The sequence below is a fragment of the Bubalus bubalis genome, chromosome 2 (genome assembly GCF_019923935.1).
Source record: "Bubalus bubalis isolate 160015118507 breed Murrah chromosome 2, NDDB_SH_1, whole genome shotgun sequence".
Taxonomy (NCBI): Eukaryota; Metazoa; Chordata; class Mammalia; order Artiodactyla; family Bovidae; genus Bubalus; species Bubalus bubalis.
The window spans coordinates 44446964-44470591 of NC_059158.1; the positions used below are offsets into that span (position 1 = coordinate 44446964).

Here is a 23628-nt window from a genome sequence, read left to right on the forward strand (position 1 = left end):
GAAGGTTCAATGGGATTATGAAAGAGAAGGTCCTTTGAGACCTGGAAAGAAACCATGCACGTGGGCGGGCTGGTGCTGGCCGTCTCCATCGTGTAGTCTAACCTCTGACCCATGTCCCAGGCTCTATGCTGCGTCTCTCTGAAGCCCTCTCCGCCTGCCTCCATTCCTGTCCCTTCCTCTTTGCAGGGTGATATTCAGGAGCTTTCCATCATCCCGGGAGTGCAAGCTGCCTACGAATCCTGTGACCAGAAGGAGCTGGAGTGCGAGGGGGGTTGGAGGGAGAGACCTCAGAGACAGCCATCTCACAGAATGCAGAGATCTCCGAAGCAGCAACCACCAAGACTTCACAGGCCACAAAACCAGGAACCCCAGGCACAGGTGAGGGAGCTGGGTGCACCCCAAACTGCAGCACGCCCCGGGGAGGGAAGCCGCCACCACAGTGCCTCAGGGGAATTCCTCCAATGGCCCAGAGCCCCCGTCCAATGTTGGGATCCTGTTCTCCCCCCCAGTACCCCCTCCCCAACCATGCCCTCTATTCCCATCACCCTGCCCTCCTCCCAGTCCTCATTCATCAACCTTTTTATTTTCATTTAAAAATAAAAAGTCATTATGAAGAATTTGTGGCTGGGCACTGTGTCCCCTGCTTGTGTCTCCTCCTCTGCTAGTCTTCCTGGAACTGTGTCCTTGGGTTTTCTATCTCTTCCTTGAATTAAGAGATTGGGAGGCCATGGAGGGTGGGGGTGAGAATTGGGGGATGTGGGCAGAGGTTGGGAGAGCCGAGGAGGGAGAGACAGAGACAGGAGAGGCTGAACTGGGGAGACCCAGGAAGAGATGTGGAGAAGGAGTAGGAGGTAGAGGCCTGTGCAAGCTAGCGGGCAGGGCCCTGTCTCTGGCCCCTGCTTGCCCCAGGAGGGGCAGGATCGGGGGCTGTTGGTGGGGGTGGGGGGAAGGGCAGGGAGGCTCTGAGTGGGGTGGAGTCCTGACAGCTAGAGTGACAAGTGTGATCTGGGGTCAGTGGTCTGAAGGTTGGAGACTCAATCTCTTAATCATGTCTGCTTCTATCCCACATTCGGGACTCACCCCCCTTCCCACCCCCCTTCCCATCCTCCTCCCCACCCCCCTCCTCACCCCCATCTCTCTCCTGACTCCTATCCCTCCATCATCCCCAACTCCCATCCACCTCCTCTTCCCCCCTCCCCCTCCCCCACCTGTTCCCACCGCCCCTCCCCCAACCCCAGTCCACTGAGTCTCTCTACTATGACTACGAGCCCCCCTATTATGATGTGATGACTACGGGCACCACCCCTGATTATCAGGTAAACTTGAGGGACCCCTTCCCTTGCCCTGTTCTCCCCACCAACCCCTTGCACACATCTAAGACACGGTCCTCCCCTTCCCACTTTGGGGAGAGCCACCTTGTATCTAAATTAAGGGCGTGTGCTCACTGCCCCTCCCGTGTCTCTCCACTGCAGCGACCTCCAAGCCCCAACCACAGGGCTCCCCCTCCCCCCAGGGGGCGTCGGACCCCTCCCCGAAAGCCTGCCCCTCCTGCCAAGAGGTCAGCAGCCCGGCAGGCATCCCCCTCACCAGGCCAGAGGCCTTCTCGAAGTGGAGGTTCCAGCCCAGCCCGGGGCCAGCCTCCCCTCTCCTGGCACCCAGCTCAGCAGGCAGCTCCCCCCACTGCCCGGGGCCCCCCCAGGACCAGAGGCAGCGGTTACTGGCAGGTAGAGCCGGGGCATCCAGATCTCTGCCCCCGAACCTCTCTGACCTCAGAGATTCACTCTCCCTAAACTGTACCCCCTCCAAAGGGGCTGCAAGATCTGAGATTGCCCCCACCCCCCAGCACAGACAGATGCTGCCCTCAGGACGGGCCAGGACGGGCTGCTGCTTGGCCTCCCTTGCCGCTAACCTCTTTCCTCCTTCCTGCCCTCTGCTCCTCTCCCCTCCCTTCCCCTTGGGGGTAGGACCCCACCCTGGGTGAAGAGGAAGGAATCCTGGAGTCAAGCCCTTTGCCACCCCCTGAGGAGGTAACTCCATCCCCACCCTCACCCCAGCTAGGGGTGGTGGGTGTCTGTGACCTGCTCCCCTTGCCCTAAATCGTCTTGATGAACCAGCCCCTCTTCTGGCCGGAGGGCTCTTTGTCACCTTGTTCACGATGCTCTGTCTCCTGGTTACTCCAGATCTTTGGATCTGCTTGTCTTTCAGGACAGCCATTTTTCTCCAGTGTCCATGTCTCCTGCCATTATTCTTTGGCTCTAGGGTCATCCCCTTCCGTGTGGATGTCAATGGTTGTACTTCTGTCACATTTCTGTTCCCAGGAGCCATTTTCTGTCCAACCCTGTCACTTTTTGTCTTTCCACCAATTTCTTTGGTCATTCCTTGGACCCCTTCTTCCATCGTTATGTCCATGGACTATCCACTCTGTGTCCAGCCCTCCGGCCACCCTTCTCGTTACCCCTCATTTCTTCCAACCACACCCAGTTTCTGGACCTCTCTCCTCGTTGGGGGCCTTTGATGGCCATCCCCCTTCTCTACAATGGCTCCCCTTGCTCTTCTTGGGAGGAAAATGGCCCCCATCACCCTCAGTACCCCTTGGGCTGGAAGTCGTCACACCCTGGGGTCCAGGGGAGACCTCCTCTTAGCCCTAACGCCCCCGTCTACCCCTCTCCCTCCCCACCCCCGGGAAGGAGCAGACAGATCTCCAGGTCCCCCCCACAGCCGACAGGTTCCTGACAGAGGAGTATGGGGAGGGTGGCACAGAGCCCCCAGCGGGGCCCTACGATTACACGTATGCCTATGGGGACGATTACCACGAGGAGACGGAGCTTGGCCCTGCCCTGTCTGCCGAGACAGCCCGCTCGGGAGCCGTAAGTCTGAGAAGCTCCTCTTTCACTCTTGACCTCCAGCGGGAATCGCTTCCTGTTGTCTTTGGTTGTTGTCTGTCTTCTGAGAGCTACTTCCCACCGGTGATTTACCATTTTTTGCTCACGTGGATTGTATCTATTGCTTGAAAAGATTACTCCCTGCCTTCCCTTGTCAAATGTCTTACTCTGTGGCTCCTTATGGTTCCTTCTGTCTGAAGCATTTGTTTTTTTTTTTTCAATCCTATGGCCACTTCCTGTCTTTCTTGGTCCCTTCCTATCTCCATCAACCTGGATTTCATAGGCTTTCGGTCATAAGCCCCTGTCGTATGTCCATTTTCAATCTGTCTCCATCATTTCTTCTTGATCAAAACCATTTCTTATCCATGTTGCTGCCAAACAATCTAACTTTCTCTGTCACGTTTTCTAAGCTACAGGCCACTTCCTGTCTGTCCCCTCTGCTCCCAGTCATGACATCCATTTGGGTGACTGTGTCAAATTGGACTGGAGGGGACTTATTCTTTGTGTTTTTGCTCTAGTTTTTCATGCTGTTTTATCCTTTGATAATAAGTCACTTCGTATGTGTCTCCTATCATCCAAATCATAAAGTTTCCATTGTGGGTCTAGATATTTATATGGCCACTTGCTGTGTGTATGTTTTCTGGAAGATGTGTGTTTGCTGGAAGAATTGTCTTTCTTTGTCATAATCCATTTCCCAGAGTCACTTTCTGTCTGTTTTGTGAATTTCTTTTCTTTCTTGGTTGTGGCAGCCATATTGTTTTGAAGGTCCACTTCCTGGATCCTCTTTCCTTGGCTGCTTCCTGTCTGTCCCACCACTTCCTGTTTATCTGGTTCATTTTCTAACCATCTTGGCCGTGTTTGATTTTTCTTGGCCCTGGTATCATTCTTGCTTCCAAGAGTTTGTCCCTTTGTTCTGTCTCCCTTAATTGTGCCCTGTGTCTTCAGCCACTCCCTGTCAGTGGGGTATTTCCTGTGCTCACTTCATCTTTTGCCTGCCTTGCGGTCAGAGCTCTCTCCCCAGAGCTCCCCAACCCTGCTGCCTCATTCCACCCTCCGTGCTCTAATATTGCCACCCTTGACCCTCTGCTGCCTTTCCCTTATGCTGGAAACTTAGGATTGATCTGGGACATGGGAGAGTTTGGAAAATGATCGTTACTGTTCAGTCAGGATGGAGGTAGAGGGGGGCATTTTGAAGATCTTTGTTGAGAGAGTCGGGGGACATGGTGAATAAATACCTCCCATTCTCCCTGTCCCTATCTTGGTTGTGGCCCCAGAGCTGGGGGTGGGCATTTGACTGGAAGTGTGGAAGAGAGGCTACTGGTAGGCTTGAAGTTTAAATGAGGGTTAGAGGAAGGGTGTAGCTTCCATGCTGGGAGCGACGCTGAAAGGAGCAGAGGGGCTCAATGCCGGGGCTTGAGTAACTGAGCCCGAGTTGTATTTTTTCAAAATCCAGTTATAAGTTCCAAGTTGGAGGTATCAGTGGGGACTGCTCTCCAAATATACTTAGAGTATGAATGTCTAATCTCTGGGGAGTTTTAAACTTGTGAACCCCTTGAAACTCTAAGTAAAATTCTGTGCATAAGGGCATACTCTTTTTCTTTTCTGGAGAAAGACACTATAGATTACGTCAGATTTTCATATGGATGCATGACCTCCCCCAAACCCAAGTAAAAATCTATCCAAAATCTTAGAATCTTACTTGGCGAGTTGGGTTAAAAGTGAGGAAGTTGATGGTTTCTTAAGGTCCTAAGGAAGTGTGGGGGATAAGGTGCAGTCCTCCAGGAGAGGGTCTGGGAAGACTGGGGGACTGGTGTCCCAGGAACTGTCTGGGGACCTTCCTGAGAGAGGTCTGGGGAGGGTGTGTTTGCTGAGGTGGGGCAGGGAATTGGGGGGTGGGGAACCCCGAGATATCCCTTGGCAGACCTGGGAGGTCTGTGAAGAGGGAGTGTTGGAGGAGGACCAGGGAGTTTGAGGGGTTAGATCAGGGAGCTCTCTGGAGGACCTGTGACTGCACCAGGGTGGGGGCAGTCCCGGTGGGGGCTGCTCACGGGCCCCACTGGGGGTTACATGTGTGTCTCCCTCAGGCTGCCCGTGGCCCCCGGGGGCTGAAGGGAGAGAAGGGGGAGCCTGCGGTGCTGGAACCTGTAAGTCACTCTGGTCACTGAGCAGAGGGCAGTGGGAAGAAGGGAAGGAGGCGGGGTGCTAGCCCTATAGCCTCTGACTTTTAACCTTTGGCTCCGCAGGGCATGCTAGTGGAGGGGCCCCCTGGTCCAGAAGGCCCTGCGGTGAGTTCTAGCTGTGACCCCCCAGCCTCCATTCTTTTTGCAGAAGTTTCCTACCTGCTCACCTGTGCCTTCCCAGCATTGGCCCAGGCCTCCTTCTTAGAACTTGGAGCATCCTTCCAATCAGAGCTTCCCAGAACCCCAGATTTCTTCTGCGGAGACCACCCCCAGCCACATACCCCTCTTCCATCTGACCGCCCACATCTGACCCCCTCTTCTTGTGTTCTTCAGGGATTTCCTGGTCCCCCTGGTATCCAAGGCAACCCAGGCCCAGTTGGAGACCCAGGCGAGAGGGTATGAGAGCATCCTGCGGGGGCGGGGAGGACTACAAAGGAGCCGCTGGTATCCAGGGGGGTACCATTTTCGGTGACTTCTCATCAGCTGGTTGATTACTGATGGAGGGGCTGCTGTGCCCTCAGCACCCAGAAAAGAAGGCAGCATGTGGTTGGAGAGGGGAGCAGTCTGGTGTCTCACTGTCGATTTTCTCCATGACATGTTTCTCCATTGGGTGTGGGGAGATCTAGGGAAGTCTGCATCTGTTCCATTGAGGAGGACTTCAAGATGATGCCAGGGGCCTAACAACATGCTGTCACTCCGTCTTTCTCCAGGGCCCCCCGGGCCGAGCAGGGCTCCCTGGATCAGACGGCGCCCCTGGCCCTCCCGGAACATCCCTCATGCTCCCCGTGAGTGGTCTTCTGGGCTTTGTGGAACAGGCTGAGGGGAGGGCAGGGAACCAGAAGGGGAGGAAAACCTAGGAGGAGTCTCTCGGGACGATCCACCCAAAGAATGTGATCATCGGGGTGGAGGGTCTAAGGCCTCATTAATGATCTAGAACCAAACATGGAGCATCTAGAATCGGGCAGAAAATCCTAGATTTCAGGGAATCTAGGAGGAAGAGGCTGAGAGGGAAGGAGGCAGACAGGAGCTGAATTTCTGAAAACCTCTGAGTGATGACCCAGAGCCCGGGGGAGACACTGGAGGAGGGCTTAGGGTATCTGGAACCTGGGAGATGGGGGCCCACGTGCTGGATGATCCCTCTGGTTTCGGGGTCTCGTGGATTTCCTGGAAGAATCTAGACTTTCTTCTTCTCCTTGCCCCACAGTTCCGGTTCGGCAGTGGTGGGGGTGACAAGGGCCCCGTGGTGGCGGCCCAGGAGGCCCAGGCCCAGGCGATTCTGCAGCAGGCGCGGGTGAGTAGGGCTGGGGGTCTTGGGGGGGTGTGGGAGGGGTGTGGTAGGTGGAGGAAGGCACTAGGAGGGGTTGGAAAGGTAGGTCGGTGTGACTGTAGGGCAGGGAGAGGTCTGGGTTGGACTGGGGGCTGACAGGGAGGTTGAGGACGATCAGGGCAGCAGAATGAAGGTCAGGGAAGAAGGGTAAATCTGGGAGGTGACCCGGAGTCTGGGGTGCTCCTGCTGCCTGTGCTCAGCTCTGCCGTCTCCTCTGCCCCCCCTAGATGGCCCTCCGAGGACCCCCTGGCCCCATGGGATACACAGGCCGCCCTGGGCCCCTGGTGAGTGCGTGGGGTGTTGTGATAGGGGATCCTTTATCCACGTGTGGGGGTATGGACAGTCCTGGAAAAGGACCAATTTGAGAGATATTTTGGTGCATTGGGGGAGGGCTCTGTGGCCACCGATGGGCGTGTCCTTCAGCAAGCCCCCCTCTCTCCTCACAGGGACAACCCGGGAGCCCTGGCATGAAAGGAGAGTCTGGAGACCTGGGACCTCAGGTGACAGCCTCCCCCGACCTGGTCCCCAGTTCAGTGATGCGCCCCCCCGACCTGTGCCCACTAACCCTGCCCCTGTTTCTCCCTCCTAGGGCCCCAGAGGACCTCAGGGCCTCATGGGCCCTCCTGGCAAGGCGGGGCGAAGGGTGAGTGACTGGGGTGGGAGATGGAAACAGGGTGCCGGGGGTGGAGGGCTGGGCCCCTGCTTGCTCTGACACCTCCCCTGCACCCCCAGGGCCGAGCGGGTGCTGACGGAGCCCGAGGGATGCCTGGGGAACCTGGAGTGAAGGTAACAGGCTTGGGCCCCTCTCTGGTGCCCAACCGGAACTCCTGAGCTCCTCTGTTTCCTGGGGATAGCCCCGCCCCGCTCAGGACATGATGGGAAAGGGGTGGGCACCTCACCTGGGCTGCCCCTCTCCTCCTTAGGGTGACCGAGGATTTGACGGCCTCCCGGGGCTGCCTGGGGAGAAGGGACACAGAGTGAGTATGGGGGCCGCAGGGTGCTGTGATGGGGGTGGATCTTCCCTGCAGGGGAAGGGAGGGAGGGATCTCAAGGCCAGGGCAGGAGGCTGGCGGTCCCAGCAGGAGCTGACAGGAGGAACTTCCTTGGACCCTGAAGATGGTCTGCGGCTGTCTGTGTTGGGGGCTCTGTACCCCTCTTACCTGGTGGCCCATTTTTCAGGGTGATACTGGTGCCCAGGGCCTTCCTGGGCCCCCTGGTGAGGATGGAGAGAGGGTAAGTGTTGCAGCCTGCGTGGGTGGGTGGGGTGGGGGCCGGGGGTAGGGGGGGTCCGGGGTGGAGGCTGGGGCTGGGGGTGGGGGGTTCTGGAAGGCGAGGCTGCTTCACATGTCCTCCTCCAGGGAGACGACGGAGAGATCGGGCCTCGGGGGCTGCCTGGGGAGTCGGTGAGTGTCGGGGGGCAGGAAGTGTGGCTCGGACCCCAGAGGAGAGGCGTGGGCGTGAAAGGGATGCGCTCTCTCACCTACGTGGTCCTGTCTTCCCCTCACCTGAATGCAGGGACCTCGAGGTCTCCTTGGCCCCAAAGGCCCTCCTGGGATTCCTGGACCCCCAGTGAGTGACTGTCCCTAACTCTGACCCCGCCCTCTCCACCTTCCCTGAATGCCTCCCCGCCCCGCCCCCACTGCCCCTTGAGCCTGCACCCGCAGGTGCCCACGCGGGGCCGTATCCTCTAATGCATCAAACACTTTGGGCATAGCAAAAAAAAAAGGTCCTCAAGAGAAACAAAACAAAACAAAACAAACCCACAGACCAGAGCCCCATGCCCTGTGGATCCGGGCGGCCATGATTGCTTAGGTTCGGGATGAACTGGAGGGCGGCTGCCGCGCGCCTGCCCCATCCGGTGGGGATGGCCTGGCGTGGGAAACCACAGGTCCGTCCCGGACTCAAGCCCCTCTCATGTTTCAGGGAGTCCGAGGCATGGATGGCCCCCACGGTCCCAAAGGCAGCTTGGTAAGTGATGGGTGTGGAGACCCCGCCCGACCCTCCACCCTCCGAGTCTCTGCCAAGGTCTCCTCCCTTTGCCCCTCTGACCCCCTCCTGCTTCCGGCACTTGCCCCCTCGTCTGTTCCTCCTGGGACTCAGCTCCCCTGCCCGGTTTGTTCTGTCACCATTTCCTTCTGACCCCTGCCTGGCTGCCTGTTTCCAGGGACCCCAGGGAGAACCAGGACCTCCGGGACAGCAGGGCACCCCCGGGACCCAGGTGAGTGGTCCTGTCTGCCCCCCCCAACCTGAGGGGCCCCCCCTGGGCTCCCACAGTGGGTCAGACCCTGCGTGGGGACTGGAAATGAAGGGTCTCAAGTTTTTGCTGCTTGTGCTCTGAACTGAGGGTGCTGGCTGGGGGAGAAAGCGGGGCCCACCCCTGGGGGCCCCTGTAATGTCTCTCTCCGGTGTCTAGGGTCTCCCCGGGCCCCAGGGTGCCATTGGCCCTCATGGAGAGAAGGTAAGTGACTAAGGGATCTGGGGGACAGTGGGTGTGCTGAGGCGGGTTGCAGGGAGCCCCCAAATGTCTGGCTGTGACTGAGTGTCCTCATCTCCCGGCAGGGTCCTCGAGGGAAACCAGGGCTGCCTGGCATGCCCGGCTCAGATGGACCCCCGGTGAGTGCCCCCACCTCTTCATGCAAATCCCCCTTGACCCTCCACCCCAGGGAGTGACTTGCAAGCACCTCAGTGAGTATCCTTGCAGAGTGTCCCTTGTCCTGGGAAGTCACTGGCGATGCCGCCAATGGTCAGTCAGCTTCATTAGGTCCTGGGGGCATTTGGGTCCAAGAAGTGTAGAGAGGGATGCAGGAAGTGACAGGGACCAGTGGTCATGCTCTCCTTCCCCTACCCCCAGGGTCACCCGGGCAAGGAAGGCCCTCCCGGAACCAAAGGAAACCAGGTAAGCTCTTCCATGGCCCCTCACATCCCCTGGCGGGGTCGCCACCCAGACCCGGGCATCCCAGTCCTTGGGATCTCCTCGTATCTTCACGTGGCTCTAACAGTCCACCCCCTGCAACCCTCTCCAGACTCCAATTGGTCAATTCCCTTTCTCCCACCCCTGGGCGCCCTCAGTGACCCCCTGAGACCCTTTATTGACACCTCTCTGTCCTCTTGCAGGGTCCATCCGGACCTCAGGGTCCTCTGGGGTACCCAGGACCTCGGGGCATCAAGGTAAGAGACCAGCCAGCTGGGAGAGGAAGGCTGAGGTCAGGGCGGCCAGCTGGGCCCCAGAGCTTGGTCCTGCCAGCCTCGCCACCCCTCCTGACCACTCCGTCTCTCCCCCCTCCAATTCCAGGGCGTGGATGGAATTCGGGGTCTGAAGGGTCACAAGGGTGAAAAGGTGAGCAATGCCCCTCAGCCCCAGCTCCCCTCACCACCCTTCGCCCCTTCTCCTGCCCACCTCTGTCTACCCCTCCTTCCATCATCCGTGATGTCCTCTCGCCCCATATTTCTCAGGGCGAGGATGGCTTTCCTGGCTTCAAAGGGGACATGGGTGTGAAAGGCGACAGGGTGAGTAGAGACCTCCTCATTGCCCCCAACTCCAAGCGCTGGTGACCCTCCCCTTTGAGCCCCAATTACCAGCCTCCCCCTGACACCCCTGGATGGCCTATCTCCAGGCTCCCTCGAGGATCTGACCTCCCTTTGGAGCCCGATCCAAGCAGGACCCAGCCCTGTGCTCTGTGACCCACCACCGGCTGGCTGGTCACCGCCCTCACCCTGCCCCTTGGGGCTCCTCGTCTTGCAGGAACTTCAGGGACCCCCACCGACCCCACCAGCCTCACCAGGGCCTGCCCCCCATCTCGGGGCTCAGCTCCCACCCCGAGTCCCGATCTCTCACTTCTCTAACCCTCTCCCCCAGGGCGAGGTCGGAGTCCCCGGTTCCAGGGGCGAGGATGGTCCTGAGGGGCCGAAGGGGCGCACTGGACCCACAGGGGACCCTGGGCCCCCGGGGCTCATGGGCGAGAAGGTGATGGGGGAGAGTGGGTCAATGTCTATGCGCTCTAGGATGTGGAGGGGGTGAGGCCTGGGGTGCTGGGGTCAGAGTGGGTGCAGGGATGCCAATGGCTGAAGTCAGAAAGTCAAAGATGACTGTACATTAATTATGCTCCTCTCTGTGTCTGGCACCCCCTAGACACTGACGGGTTGAGAAGGGCTACATAGGAAGCTAGGAAAGTCCCCGTTATAAAGAGTTCACAACACATTCGTGGAGACACGCAGAGAGGCTGTCACAGGGTTCCTGGGGGTGCCAGGCAGAGGGAAAGTGTGTGCAGACTCAGACCAGTAGGTACTCCGAGAAGGAAAAGAGTTGGAGAGGCGGTGAGCTCTGACATCTTCACGGTTAACCTGGCTAACGTGTCCTGTCGGCCCCGCGGGGTGGGGACTTCTACGGTCCTGAAGCACCAGGAGGTTTGGGGGCTTGTTCGTCGCAGCCAGTGCAGGGTAGAACCAGGGTTGGAGCCCCAGGAGTCAGGCGGCCGGATCCCTGCTCCCCACATCCACTCCTTGGCAAGACGGGTCCTGAGGCCTCAGGGGGCAGGGCGTGGGGGGCTGGAGGTGGGGGCTGCAGAGCTGAGCCTGCAGCAAGGTGGGGCGGGGGCTGCAAAGGGGCTGGTCTTGGAGGAGCAGTTGTGTGTGCTGGGGAGGAGGGAGCAGAGGTGCTGGGCAGGCAGGGGATCCCAGCGCCTGCAGGGCGTGAGCTGCTGATTTTAAGATACAGGGGAGACGAGATTCCAGCCCTGGAGTTTGGGGAAAATCCACTCTCAGGAAGGAGAGATTACAAAAGCCAGGCAGCCTGGGGTGGGGTTGGTGGGGGATGAGGACGGTGGGGGTTGGGGGCAGGCTAGATGTTTGCTGTTTGGGGGCAGGGTCTCCAGGATGGAGTGGGATCCGTGGCCCCACTTGTTCCTGATGGCCCTCTGTCTGTCCACAGGGCAAGCTGGGTGTTCCTGGTCTGCCTGGCTACCCCGGACGCCAGGGCCCCAAGGTGACTCGATGCCCCACTGTGCCCCTCCTCCTTTTCCTTCCCTGACCTCTAACTGCAGGAAGCACAGATGGACAGAGCAGTGGGGGGACCCTAGACAGAATTTAGTCCACGCCCATTCTACAGATGGGGAAACAGAGGCTCAGAAAGCACCAGGGCTTGTCTAAGGCCACCAAGCTATTGGCAGAGCCTGGGTCTCCCACCCCCTGCCTCCGTCACCTCTCCTGACCCGCCTTGGCCTTTCCCCAGCCTACCCTCTTCTCGACTTCTCAGTTTTCCCCCTTTTCCATCCTCACCAGGGGTCGCTGGGATTTCCGGGTTTTCCTGGAGCCAGTGGAGAGAAGGGAGCCCGGGTAAGCTGGGGAAGGGGGGGCTGTGGGGGGAGGGGTGGCTCTGGGGGGCTCAGAGCTGATGCATTGTCTTCACTTTGCCACCACCAGGGCCTGTCAGGGAAATCAGGGCCTCGAGGAGAGCGCGGCCCCACGGTGAGTGCAGCGGAAGAGGTGTGCGGCTCACGAGCCCAAGGGGGTGCTTTGGGGGTCTTTCTGACAACTCCCTTGTCCTCTCTCTAGGGTCCACGTGGTCAGCGGGGACCTCGAGGTGCCACCGGGAAGTCTGGAGCCAAGGTTGGTGGTCTCAGCAGGGCTCCATCTCCCCTCTGCCCTGGCGCCCAGCTGTGTCCCCTCCTCTGACCTTGGGGTTGGCTAGAAGTCAGCCTCTCTTCCTCTCTGACCATCTCCCCCACAGGGAACCTCAGGTGGAGACGGCCCCCATGGGCCTCCTGGAGAGAGGGTGAGTGTGGTCGAGTCCCCTGCACCCCGGCGCTGTCCAGGGGCCAGTGGCGCCAGCTCCCTCTCCACGGGGCGGGTCCCCTGCCCAGCCCGCTCCCCATTCTCCTGGCTCAACCAGCTCTGTCTCTAGGGTCTCCCTGGGCCTCAGGGCCCCAACGGATTTCCTGGCCCCAAAGGACCTCCGGTAAGCTGCCCTCTGACCTGCCTTGGCTCTGAGTGTCCCTCCTCCTCACCCCCTGCCCGGTCTAGAGCTCACCTGACCTCTGAACCCCTTCCAGGGTCCCCCTGGGAAGGACGGGCTGCCGGGACACCCAGGCCAGAGAGGAGAAGTGGTGAGTGGTGCTCCGGCGCCCGCAGACCCCACCCCCGCCCCCCGTCCTGTCTGGAAGGCCCCCAAGGAAGGGTCTCCTGGAGTGGCCCCTATCCCAATGCTGCTCATACCGCAGCCAAGGACTCGGTGGTGACCCGGGAGCCTGGGGTCCATGCCGTGTCCATGCCAGACTGTGTGTTCCGACCCCCCTCTCCTCTCTTTCTCTCTCAGGGCTTCCAAGGGAAGACTGGCCCCCCTGGCCCCCCAGGAGTGGTGGGACCCCAGGTACGCTTGCCCCCCACCCCTCCCCGCAGAGACAAAGCATCCTAGACCCTGGGGGTTGGAATGGCTGTCTCTCTTCTCCCTTCTCCTGATCCAGGGCCCCCGACCCTCCTTTGCCTGTGGGGCCCCGGGACTGGGGTGCATGGTGGGGGCTGGGTTTGGAGCAGAGATCTCAGATTTCCATCTGTTTCCTGGACCAGTTCTCCTCTTCTTGCGTCTTGGAGTGGAGGAAGGTCCCCGACAGGGACACCGGGTGGTGTGGCTACCCCACACAGGGGAAGGGAGACCAGCGTGGAGGCCTAGGAGAGCCCTGGGGCAGACAGGAAGGGGTCCTGGGGGGTACCGCGAGGTGACCGGAGTGAGACGGGGACGGGGGTGAGACGAGTCTGTTTGCCTCTTTCCCAGGGAGCCGCAGGGGAAACCGGGCCCATGGGGGAGCGAGGTCACCCAGGCCCCCCCGGCCCCCCTGGAGAGCAGGGACTGACTGGAACAGCTGGAAAAGAAGGCACAAAGGTCAGCAGAGGGCCCGGGAGGGGGCACTTGGGAGAACGGGGTTCGGGTGCCTAAAGGGACAGCCCGTTGGGGGTTTGAGGGGGCAGAGGTCGCTCTGCCCAGCTGGGGAGGCTGGCAGTGGTTCATCACCTTCGTTTCCTTTTAGGGCGATCCCGGACCCCCTGGGGCCCCGGGGAAGGATGGTCCCGCTGGTCTGAGGGGCTTTCCGGGAGAGAGAGGCCTCCCTGGCACTGCTGTGAGTGTGACCCCGACCCAGATGCCCGTGAAGAGGCCCCGCACCTCCTGGCTCCCCAGCGTCACCCTGCGCCCACGTCCCAGCCCCCACCCTTCCCCGCGTGTCTCCTAAGCTCCGGGCCTGTGAGGTCCCCCTCTTCCATCTCACGTCTGTTATCCCCAATCTCTGGCTCACAGGGCGGGCCTGGTCTGAAGGGGAATGAAGGCCCGGCTGGTCCCCCAGGCCCTGCGGTGAGTCTGGGGCCCCTGGGGGGCGGTGGGAGGAAGGGTGCGGGGCAGCATCTGGATTCGGGTAGGGCTGCGGGACCCGGCAGAGGGAGGCTGGGGGAATAAGGCCTCTGATGCTGGGCCTTTCTCCTGGGAACTGTGGCTGGGCATGCTCTGGTGTCGGGGGCTGTGGTCTCCCCTTTAGCGGGTCTGACGCTTGCCTCTGTTGCAGGGATCCCCTGGTGAGCGAGGTTCGGCAGGATCTGGGGGACCCATTGGCCCCCCAGGGCGCCCGGGACCGCAGGGTCCACCTGGAGCAGCGGGAGAGAAAGGGGTCCCGGTGAGTGCGGGGTCCCTGGGAGGCGCTGTGGGGGGCCTGGGAGCTGCTGGGTCTCAAGGGGCCTCCAGGGTGACAGCGTCTGTGGGTCACGACGCCTGCCTTCCTCTCCCACAGGGCGAGAAGGGCCCCATCGGTCCGACCGGCCGCGATGGGGTGCAGGGTCCCGTGGGGCTACCTGGCCCTGCCGGGCCCCCGGGCGTGGCGGGAGAGGATGGAGACAAGGTGAGAGAACCCCAGGCCCCGGAATGAGCTTCTGCGCCTGAGCTCGCTGGGCTGGGCAGCCCCAGGGCCCGCGGCTCCTTCTGCCCTCCTGCCCGCTGCTTCCTCTAACGTCCCCCCACATTCCCCTAGGGCGAGGTGGGAGACCCTGGCCAGAAGGGCGCCAAAGGCAACAAGGGGGAGCACGTGAGTGTTCATCCCTCTGACTTCTCTCTGCTGCCCCTGAACCTCAGCCCCTCCTGGCCCCACCCCTTGTCTTGGTGTCTCTGACTCTTCTTTCTCCCCCAGGGCCCCCCTGGGCCCCCCGGACCCATCGGGCCTGTAGGGCAGCCTGGCGCTGCGGTGAGTGACCAGTGCCCCAATTTTGCCCTCGGAGTTGGGGGTGGGGGTAGGGGGCTCCAGGCCTGCTGCCCGGTTCTGGGCGGGGCTAGAAAACCCCAGACCCAGGACCATCTCTGAGTCCTCGTCCCTGCCCTCCCCGACCTCAGGGGGCAGATGGGGAGCCTGGAGCTCGGGGTCCCCAGGGACACTTCGGAGCCAAAGGTGACGAAGGAACAAGAGGATTCAATGGGCCCCCGGGACCCATTGGTCTGCAGGTGAGCTGGAGAGAGGAGGCAGGGGCTGCGAGGTGGGGGTCACAGCGGGGCTGGTGTCTGCCCCAGACCCTCGCCAGCCCCTGCTCAGGAAGGAGGGCTGGGGGGTGGGGGCAGGGGCTGGGATCTGGGGAGAGGGGCCGGGGGAGGGTGTGCTCCAGGTGTGTTGGTCACCTGGGTCCGCGTTGTGTACACCTGCGCAGGGCTTGCCAGGCCCCTCGGGGGAGAAGGGAGAAACAGGAGATGTGGGCCCGATGGTGAGTGCGGCCCCCTTGACGGGGTGAACCCCTCCTGACTCCAGCCTCACCTGCTAGTCCCCCCTACTTCCAGTGCCCACCCCACCCTGGCCTGACTGCCTCCCTCCCCGCCCGCTCCCCTGGCCCCGCCGCTCCGGGCATTCTTGGCTCACCTTCTCTCACCTCCTGGCCCGTCTCTGGGCGTCTGCTTCTCTCCAGGGACCACCTGGCCCCCCAGGACCTCGAGGCCCAGCTGGACCCAACGGAGCAGATGTGAGTCCTCTGGCCCCGGTGTGGCAAGTGCCCTGCCTCCCTTCCCCTAGACTGTAATCTCTGGCCTCATCACAGATGCCGAGACGCCGCTGGGCCTGCCGTCTCACAGCGGTGACCTCAGGCAGTCGTCCAGGCTCTGTGCCCACGGGGCACCCCCTCCCCTTTATTTCTGGTTCTCTTTCAGGGTCCACAAGGCCCCCCAGGAGGTGTTGGGAACTTGGGTCCCCCTGGAGAGAAGGTACTGGGAAAGGGTGCATGGATGGTCTGAGGGGTGAGTTTCCGCCAGTTTCGGTGGGGGCCTCAAAGGAGAGTGATGGGGCGGGGGACCCCGGTGGCCCCGTGCTTGGAGTCAGTGCTTCCACTGCCGTGGCCTGTGCTCAGTCGTCCGAGGAACTGTGCAGTGTGACCGAAAAAAGAGAGAGAAAGACTGGGAATATCAGGATTTTGGAGGGGGCAGGGAATGAAGGTTCTTGACCCCCATCTCCTTGCAGGGGGAGCCAGGAGAGTCAGGATCTCCGGGAGTCCAGGGCGAGCCAGGGGTCAAGGTGAGTGGTTGCTCTGGGGCCTGGCTCCCCAAGTCCCTCCACCCCCTCATTCCCACCCCCACCTTTTCTGTGACCTCCTGGAGCTGCAGCTCCCAGCCATTCTCAGGGGGCCTGGTCCCTGGATCTGAGTGGGCTCCGCCCCCCTTTCCTCGAAAGGAAGAGGGGCCCAGACTCCCCCTGTGGGCTCGACTTCTGTGTGTACCCTGATGTTAGCTGGTGGAGGGGGACGAAGGGGAGGCTGAAGGCGTCTTGGAAGTGGGGGCTGCATCTTCCTCCTTTGGGACCATCTGTAACCTCCGCCCATCCTTCAGGGTCCACGTGGGGAGCGCGGGGAGAAAGGAGAGACTGGGCAGGCGGGAGAGGCAGGACCACCGGGGCCTAAGGGCCCCACCGGCGACGACGGTCCCAAAGGGAACCCTGTGAGTTTGGGAAGGGGGCTTGGAGGAGGGCCCTGTGCATGGAGACCTGGGAATGTGTGTGAGGATCTTGGAGTCGGGGGGCGAGACTGTGGGGGACTTGTGGTGGGGAACGGGGTCTCCTGGGAGGGATTATGGAGTTTAGGATCCAGAGAGAAAATCAAATTTGACCTGAAAGCCTTGGAGGGCAGGCTGTGCATGAGGTGGGGAGAAGGGCTACTGGAGGCCCTCTTCCTAGGGCGGTGCGTGTGGGCACTGCCTGTAGAGAGGGAGCGTGAGCCCCGTACCCATGGGGGTCGTGTTGGCGCTGGGTGGGCTTAGGAGGAGCTGTGACCCTGACCCTTGGATTCCCTCCGGATCAGGGTCCTGTTGGTTTTCCTGGTGACCCTGGCCCTCCTGGAGAAGTTGGCCCTCGGGTGAGTCTTACCCAGGGGGAGGGATGGGTGAAGAGGGTGGTCTGCTTTGGAGGCACTCTGTGTGGTGGGTCGGAACTGGGGGTGTGGGGAGGGCAGACGGAAGAATGGGAAGCTCGGCAGGTTTGGGGGTGAGGTCAGCCAGGCCTGGGGCCCCCTCTGACAGTGCTGTGTCTCTGCAGGGCCAGGATGGTGCCAAGGGTGACCGTGGAGAGGACGGGGAGCCAGGACAGCCTGTGAGTACCCGTGACCCCCCACCCGCAGGCCCAATCCCCTCTGCTGTGCCCACACCTGAGGGCTCCCTCACCACCACTCTCCCTCCCCCCACAGGGGTCCCCCGGTCCTACGGGGGAGAATGGACCTCCTGGACCACTTGGAAAGAGGGTAAGAGAGGCAGACCTTGCGGGCAGTCCTGGGGGAGGCTGGATGGCCGCAGGGGTGATGGGGGGCAGGATGGGGAGAGGCCTGGTGTCCCGGTCGTCCTTGGGGGAGGTGTGTGTGTGTGATCACATGTGTTTGCGAGTGTGCTGTGCAGATTTGGGTATCTTTGCTCCTGTATGTCCTGTCTGATCTTGCCAGGGGTGGTGGTGTGTGTACCAACCAATCAGAGTAGACGTGGGAGGAGATTTCCTGGTGGTCCAGTGGTTGCGGCTCTTTGATCCCACTGCGGGGGGGCAGTGGGCACAAGTTTAATCCTTGGTCTGGAGGCTAGGAAGAAAAGGGCTGGCAGGGGATGAACCCTTTGTTTACGGGTGGTATGTGGGCAGGAGGCTCTTCTCCTAACGCACAGGACTTCTCAGTATTTTGATAGCTGGTACCATTGTAGCAGCTCTCACACCTGTGAGTGAGCCTCTGTGATTGTGTCTGTGTGTGCGCAGGGGTCTGTGTGTGTACCAGGAGGACTGCTTTGGGGAGGAAGATGAGTCAGCCTCTGTGATTGTGTGTGTGTGCGTGCAGGTGTGTGTATGTGTGTGCGTGCAGGTGTGTGTGCGCACAGGTGTGTGTGTGTGTACCAGGAGGATGCTCGGGTGGGAGGTGAGCCTGGCTGCTCATGGCCGCCTGCACCCCCTCCCCTCCTCCACCTGCAGGGGCCTGCAGGGACGCCTGGTCCTGAAGGGCGACAAGGAGAGAAGGGCGCCAAGGTGGGGAGAGCCTCCTGGATGCTGGGACGCCCACTGCACCGCCCCGCCTCTCCCAGTCCTCACCTCCAGCCCCCAGACGCCTCCCCCATGCCCCCTCCTCCAGGCGGGGTTCCCTGTCCTCCCTACCCCAGGGGTCTCGGGGGCTAGGCCCCTCCCCTCTGTCTCTCCCCACCCACCTTGGATCTGCTGCCCCTACCACACGGTCCTCTGCCTTTCGTCCTCACCCTTTGGTGTGTTTCAGGGGGATCCTGGCGCTGTGGGCGCCCCAGGGAAGACAGGCCCTGTGGGTCCTGCAGGCCCAGCAGGAAAGCCTGGTCCTGACGGCCTGAGAGGTCTCCCTGGCTCAGTGGTATGTCATGATGCAGAGGTTCGGCCGAGATGGGAGGGGTGTGGTGCCGGGGACACGTCTCCTGATGCCTGCGGTCCCTTCAAATCTGCAGGGTCAGCAAGGCCGTCCCGGGGCCACAGGCCAGGCTGGGCCTCCAGGCCCTGTGGTGAGTGACTGTGGATGGGGTGGGGTGGGGTGGGGCCCCTGGGGCAGTGGACGTCCAAGCCTTGGAGGAAGTTGGCGTGGTGGTCCCACCTCCCACAGGAGAGAGTGACTTCCTGTCTCCTCACAGGGACCCCCAGGGCTGCCTGGCCTCCGGGGCGACGCTGGGGCCAAGGGCGAGAAGGTGAGTGACCACGTGCAGCCAGGGGTCTCAGCCTCCTCCCTGAAGCCTCAGGGGACCCCATGTTCTCGGGGGGCCCCTCCTCAGTCAGGGCTGTGGCAGCCCCGGGCTTCCTGCAGCCCCACCTGAGTCCCTCCTGCCCTCTGGACTCCAACCCCTGTGGTCCTCCTTCTCCCCATCATGGGTCTTCTGTGGCTCCCCCTCACCACCTGTCCGCTTTTCCAGGGTCACCCAGGTCTCATCGGACTCATCGGCCCCCCTGGGGAGCAGGGGGAGAAGGGTGATCGCGGGCTTCCTGGTCCTCAGGGCTCCACTGGCCAAAAGGGAGAGACGGTGAGCGCAGGGCGTGGTGCTGGGAGGTCTGGGCAGATGGAGGGTGGGGATTCAGGGGGCGTGCTGCGGGCGGGGTGGGGGTGGGCAACGGGGCGGGGAGGAGGACGCACTCGAACCAGGCCCCCCCTTCTAGGGCATTCCGGGAGCATCTGGCCCCATTGGTCCTGGAGGGCCCCCCGGCCTCCCTGTGAGTATCCCATCTGTTCCTCCCCTCAATCCTCTAAACCCTGCGGCCCCCATAATCCCCCCTGGTTTCCATGGCAACCGCCAGCCTAACATGCAGAGGCCCCCATGTCCCCCATATGTTCCTGCACCTGCAGAGTTTCCAACCTGTCCTTCCAGCGCCTCCCGGGTGTCCCCTTGTCTCCCCCGCCTGCCCCTCCTGGGTGGCCTCAGGGTCCTGTGGACTCGTGACCTCGCCTCTGCAGTTCTCCATGTCCTGACCCTCCCCTGAGGTGACCGTCTCTTTCTTGTGCCTCATTTCACAGGGACCTGCTGGCCCCAAAGGAGCCAAAGGAGCCACAGTGAGTGACCCCCAGCAGCTCTGACCGCCCCCCACCCCAACACACACACACAGCTGAACTTGACACTGTCTCTCCAGGACAAACATCTCACCCATCCCCTCATCCCCAGCCCTTGACCGATTTCATCCTCTGTAACATTAATCGCCTACTTGACCTCTTGACCCCTCCATGACCTCATTGCCTCCTTTGGCAGGGCCCGGCCGGACCTAAGGGAGAGAAGGGCGTCCAGGGCCCTCCAGGACACCCGGTGAGTCACGAGGCAGGGCCCGCGTTTCTGTTGGCCCCTCTCTGGGTGTTTCTCCACGTCTCCCTCACCTTGACCTCATCTCTCACCCAGGGCCCCCCGGGAGAGGTGATCCAGCCCCTGCCCATCCAGATGCCCAAGAAGACGCGGCGCTCGGTGGACGGAAGCCGCCTGATGCAGGAAGATGAAGCTGTGCCGACTGGGGGTGCCCCGGGCAGTCCTGGGGGTCTGGAGGAGATCTTTGGCTCCCTGGACTCCCTGCGGGAGGAGATCGAGCAAATGAGGCGGCCCATGGGGACCCAGGACAGCCCTGCTCGCACCTGCCAGGACCTGAAGCTCTGCCACCCAGAGCTGCCCGACGGTCAGTGCCAGCCTCAGGAGCTCAGCTTGTGAACCACAGCACCGATGTGAACAAGGAGGATGGATGTCGGGGAGGCCTGGGGAAGCTGTCGGGGAGGCCCGGGGAAGCTGTCGGGGTGGGGATGAGGTGGGGGGCCAGCTTGGGGCGGCAGCTCTTACCAACCAGATCAGAAGCATTTCAATATTTAGCAACTGGTGTGATGGCTCAGTGGGTAAAGAACCTGCCTGTAAGGCAGGAGATACAGGAGACACAGGTTTGATCCCTGGGTCAGAAGATCCCCTGGAGGAAGAAACGGCAGCCCACTCCAGTATTCTTGCCTGAAGAATCCCACGGACAGAGGAGCCTGGCGGGCTGCAGTCCAAGGAAGGGAAAGAGCAGGACAGGACTGAGTGACTGATCACACACACGCAAAATAGCTCCTTCGGTCGTGGGCTACTGTTAGAAAGGGTTTTTAAAGAGCTGCCCAGGCGGTAGTGATAGAGAATCTGCCTGCCAATTCAGGAGACGCAACAGATGCAGGTTCAATTCCTGGGTTGGGAGGATCCCTTGTAGTGGGAAATGGCAGCCCACTCCAGTATTCTCGCCTGGAAAATTCCACAGACAGAGGAACCTGGCAGGCTACAGTCCACGGGGTCGCACAGAGTCAGACACGACTGAGTGCTCAAGCGTGTGCGCGCCACACACACACACACACACACACACACACACACGGTCCTCCCAGGGTCGTCAGCTCACCGTCTGCCCAGTGTCTACAGGAACAGATAAACATACACCCGTGGACAACATGCTGGCATTCACACACACAGATGCGTGTGCAAGCCTATGACCACACATTGTACCAGGGTGCGGGTGTCAGCGCTCCTACCAACTCCAGCCGCCAGCCTGGGGTGCTGCCTGGGGGAGGGGTGACAGCGGCGGGAAGGGGCATAAAGTGACGAGGGAGACTGAAGTGAGGCAGGCTATGCCTGGGGGACAGGGCGGGTGGGGGTGGCTGGTGGGAGCCGCAGATGGACGTGTGGGACAGAGAGCCTCTTGGGTACAAGGCCCAGGCGCCCTGACCGCCCCCCTCACTTGACAGGAGAGTACTGGGTCGACCCCAACCAGGGATGTGCTCGGGATGCCTTCCGGGTTTTCTGCAACTTTACGGCTGGAGGGGAAACCTGTGTGACACCCAGGGACGATGTCACTCAGGTGAGAGCTGGCCCCTGGCCGCCCTGACCCTGTACAGTCCCCCTCTGGGCCTAGAGGCTCCCGGATTTCTGACGTCCCCTGGCCTTTGACCCCGTGGAGCTGGCTGATGCTTCTGTTCCTTCTCGGCAGTCTCCTGCTGCTAACTTCGTCTCCTGACCCTGACCACCTGCAGCAAAAGTTTGCCCTCTGACCCCTGCCCCCTATTTCTCCCCTGGCCCTTCCCCGTTCACTCCGCTCTCGTGACCCTGGCCCCGGCCCTGCCTGTGACCGCAGCCCCGCTCTCCCCCAGTTTTCCTACGTGGACTCCGAGGGCGCCCCAGTGGGCGTGGTGCAGCTCACCTTCCTGCGCCTGCTCAGCGTCTCAGCCCGCCAGAACGTCTCCTACCCATGCTCTGGGGAGGCCCAGGACAGCCCCCTGAAGCTCCGGGGGGCCAACGAGGACGAGCTGAGCCCGGAGACCAGCCCCTACGTCAAGGAGATCCGGGACGGCTGCCAGGTGGGCACCAGGGAGAGCTGGGTGGGGGCAGGCCTGGACTCAGGCTGGAGGATGCAGGAAGACCCACGGGCAGGGGCGCTGGGCTGAGCAGGAGGAAGCCTGCTTCTGGTGTCGGGAAGGGCAGGAAGGCTGGGCAGTGGAGGACGGGTTCACTCAAAGCCCGGTATGCAGGCTCGTAAGCATATTTACATGGGTTCCCCTTTGCACACACGGGGCTGTTAACACTGCTCACTCCCCAGGGAGGACACCCCCAATCTGTACACGCGTCTCCAGAGTTGCCTGGAGAGGGTCACACAGGTACACACACGTGCGGAATCATGTTGGCTGTCATCACACACAGCCGCAAACACAGGTACACACATCCCTGTGGAGTCACACGAGCTCACACAACCACTACAGACGGATAATCTCAAAAACAAACCCACAGCTGTCCAGATTGGCTCAAGAGTGTACGCACATGTGTACACACACACACACACAACCAACTTTCCCAGCTTTCCCAGTCCTGACTCTCTGGAAGAAACTTTAGAAAGGAAATGTATCACAGTTTGAACTCGTGACGCAGATGAGGGGATCACGGCGCTCAAAGGAGCAGGGGCCTGGGCCTGCGGTTGGGTGGCCCAGGCTCCCGCGTGCCTTTCCCACGCTCACTCCTCTTGCTCTTGTGTCTCTCCCCCTCCTCAAGACCCAGCAAGGCCAGACGGTGCTGGAGGTTCGCACACCTGTGCTGGAGCAGCTGCCGGTGCTGGACGCCTCCTTCTCAGAACTGGGGGCCCCTCCGAGGCGGGGCGGGGTGCTGCTGGGGCCTGTCTGCTTCATGGGCTAGGACCTTTTCCTCCATCTGACCCTGTCCGCCGACGCCAGGCCCACCTGGAGTCCCACAGCGTGGGACTGTGCCACCTCGCAGGAGGGCTTCTCGCCATCTGGGGGCCTCCAGCCAGGGCACTGAGAGTCCCCCATCAGGGGCAAAGCAGGGGAGGGGTGCCCCGGGCCTCGCGGCCCTCCCCCCCGGAGCCTGGGCCCTGCTCGACAGCCGAGACCCTTATTTAAAATTTACCTCCCAGTCACCCCAAACACGTGGAAGAGAAGAGAAAGGACACTGTGTATTTTGTATTTAAAAGTAATTATATTAATTATTTAAAGCGTGGAAAACAAAATGACAAAAAAGATAAAGAGAGAAATGCCAACAAAAATCAGCGGACTTTGGAGACGGGGCTCTGCAAGGGCGAGCCCCAGCACCCTCCTCCTCGCCTCAGGGCTTTCCTCAGTGACTGTGGGGGGCTCGGGGCCGACCCCCACCTCCCTCACACCCACCCACAGCACCCACTGTGAACGCTGGAATACACGGTCTCCTTTGTCTCAGGGCTCTGCCTCTCTCTGCCCAGGTGGGGCTCGCTCATCTCTACCTACTGGGTGTCTGGCTCCCTGACCTGCCTGCCTGCTGTCTTTCTCCCAGTCTGGGGTCTTGCAGGAACGCCTGTTACTTGGGGACCCGGCTACTACCCCAGGGGAGATGTGGAATAGTGAGGGGTGTGTGCAGGGCCAGTGGTCAGCAGACGCTTGAAATATTGAGATTCTAACACATTAGTTGGGAAACCACGGTGGCCCTGAGTCCCTTGAGTATCCCACCGACATCCTGGCCAACCCCATCCTTGCCCTGGATGCCCCCACCCTCCCTGATCCTTCAGTTATCATGCGATCTGGATGGAAGGGACTCCCAGGACCTTGTCCAGCACTATGATCTGCGTCCACTCTGACTGGTGGTTAAAAAATGTGATTGTCTCCTCCTGGGGTGTATGTGCCTGCTGCTTGTGTTGTTATTTCAATTCTCACCGGACCCCCCTCCCACCACGCCCCTTACTCCTGGCTGAGCTGTTATCAGAAATGGATGGCTTAATCCGTTTCCTGGAGGACTTGTCCTGTTGAG

General features: G+C 61.1%; 1 protein-coding gene across 5 annotated transcripts in view; it reads left to right on the top strand.

Moving 5' to 3' along the window:
* Positions 1-23065, top strand: part of COL11A2 (collagen type XI alpha 2 chain) — a 28875-nt gene extending 5810 nt beyond the window's left edge. The window contains exons 5-66 of one of the 5 annotated variants that reach the window (XM_006050301.3): positions 187-378; positions 1239-1316; positions 1965-2027; positions 2688-2867; positions 4967-5026; positions 5126-5167; positions 5396-5458; positions 5773-5847; positions 6267-6353; positions 6617-6673; positions 6836-6889; positions 6979-7032; positions 7122-7175; positions 7313-7366; positions 7569-7622; positions 7748-7792; positions 7905-7958; positions 8313-8357; positions 8554-8607; positions 8803-8847; positions 8949-9002; positions 9241-9285; positions 9504-9557; positions 9682-9726; positions 9843-9896; positions 10246-10353; positions 11317-11370; positions 11667-11720; positions 11808-11852; positions 11940-11993; positions 12115-12159; positions 12289-12342; positions 12437-12490; positions 12700-12753; positions 13156-13263; positions 13409-13498; positions 13675-13728; positions 13937-14044; positions 14159-14266; positions 14396-14449; positions 14552-14605; positions 14752-14859; positions 15060-15113; positions 15312-15365; positions 15550-15603; positions 15857-15910; positions 16222-16329; positions 16689-16742; positions 16922-16975; positions 17070-17123; positions 17828-17881; positions 18123-18230; positions 18322-18375; positions 18502-18555; positions 18778-18885; positions 19019-19072; positions 19374-19409; positions 19603-19656; positions 19747-20014; positions 21093-21205; positions 21495-21701; positions 22387-23065. In XM_006050301.3, coding sequence (XP_006050363.1) covers positions 187-378; positions 1239-1316; positions 1965-2027; positions 2688-2867; positions 4967-5026; positions 5126-5167; positions 5396-5458; positions 5773-5847; positions 6267-6353; positions 6617-6673; positions 6836-6889; positions 6979-7032; positions 7122-7175; positions 7313-7366; positions 7569-7622; positions 7748-7792; positions 7905-7958; positions 8313-8357; positions 8554-8607; positions 8803-8847; positions 8949-9002; positions 9241-9285; positions 9504-9557; positions 9682-9726; positions 9843-9896; positions 10246-10353; positions 11317-11370; positions 11667-11720; positions 11808-11852; positions 11940-11993; positions 12115-12159; positions 12289-12342; positions 12437-12490; positions 12700-12753; positions 13156-13263; positions 13409-13498; positions 13675-13728; positions 13937-14044; positions 14159-14266; positions 14396-14449; positions 14552-14605; positions 14752-14859; positions 15060-15113; positions 15312-15365; positions 15550-15603; positions 15857-15910; positions 16222-16329; positions 16689-16742; positions 16922-16975; positions 17070-17123; positions 17828-17881; positions 18123-18230; positions 18322-18375; positions 18502-18555; positions 18778-18885; positions 19019-19072; positions 19374-19409; positions 19603-19656; positions 19747-20014; positions 21093-21205; positions 21495-21701; positions 22387-22527 — 4605 coding nt within the window. In that variant the 3' untranslated portion in view covers positions 22528-23065. Of the gene's footprint in view, positions 1-186; positions 379-1238; positions 1317-1472; positions 1725-1964; positions 2028-2687; positions 2868-4966; positions 5027-5125; positions 5168-5395; positions 5459-5772; positions 5848-6266; positions 6354-6616; positions 6674-6835; positions 6890-6978; positions 7033-7121; positions 7176-7312; positions 7367-7568; positions 7623-7747; positions 7793-7904; positions 7959-8312; positions 8358-8553; positions 8608-8802; positions 8848-8948; positions 9003-9240; positions 9286-9503; positions 9558-9681; positions 9727-9842; positions 9897-10245; positions 10354-11316; positions 11371-11666; positions 11721-11807; positions 11853-11939; positions 11994-12114; positions 12160-12288; positions 12343-12436; positions 12491-12699; positions 12754-13155; positions 13264-13408; positions 13499-13674; positions 13729-13936; positions 14045-14158; positions 14267-14395; positions 14450-14551; positions 14606-14751; positions 14860-15059; positions 15114-15311; positions 15366-15549; positions 15604-15856; positions 15911-16221; positions 16330-16688; positions 16743-16921; positions 16976-17069; positions 17124-17827; positions 17882-18122; positions 18231-18321; positions 18376-18501; positions 18556-18777; positions 18886-19018; positions 19073-19373; positions 19410-19602; positions 19657-19746; positions 20015-21092; positions 21206-21494; positions 21702-22386 lie in introns of all 5 variants that reach the window. The other 4 variants (XM_044931609.1, XM_044931616.1, XM_025271885.2 and 1 more) reach the window with 4 other exon arrangements.
* Positions 23066-23628: the final 563 nt, after the last annotated feature.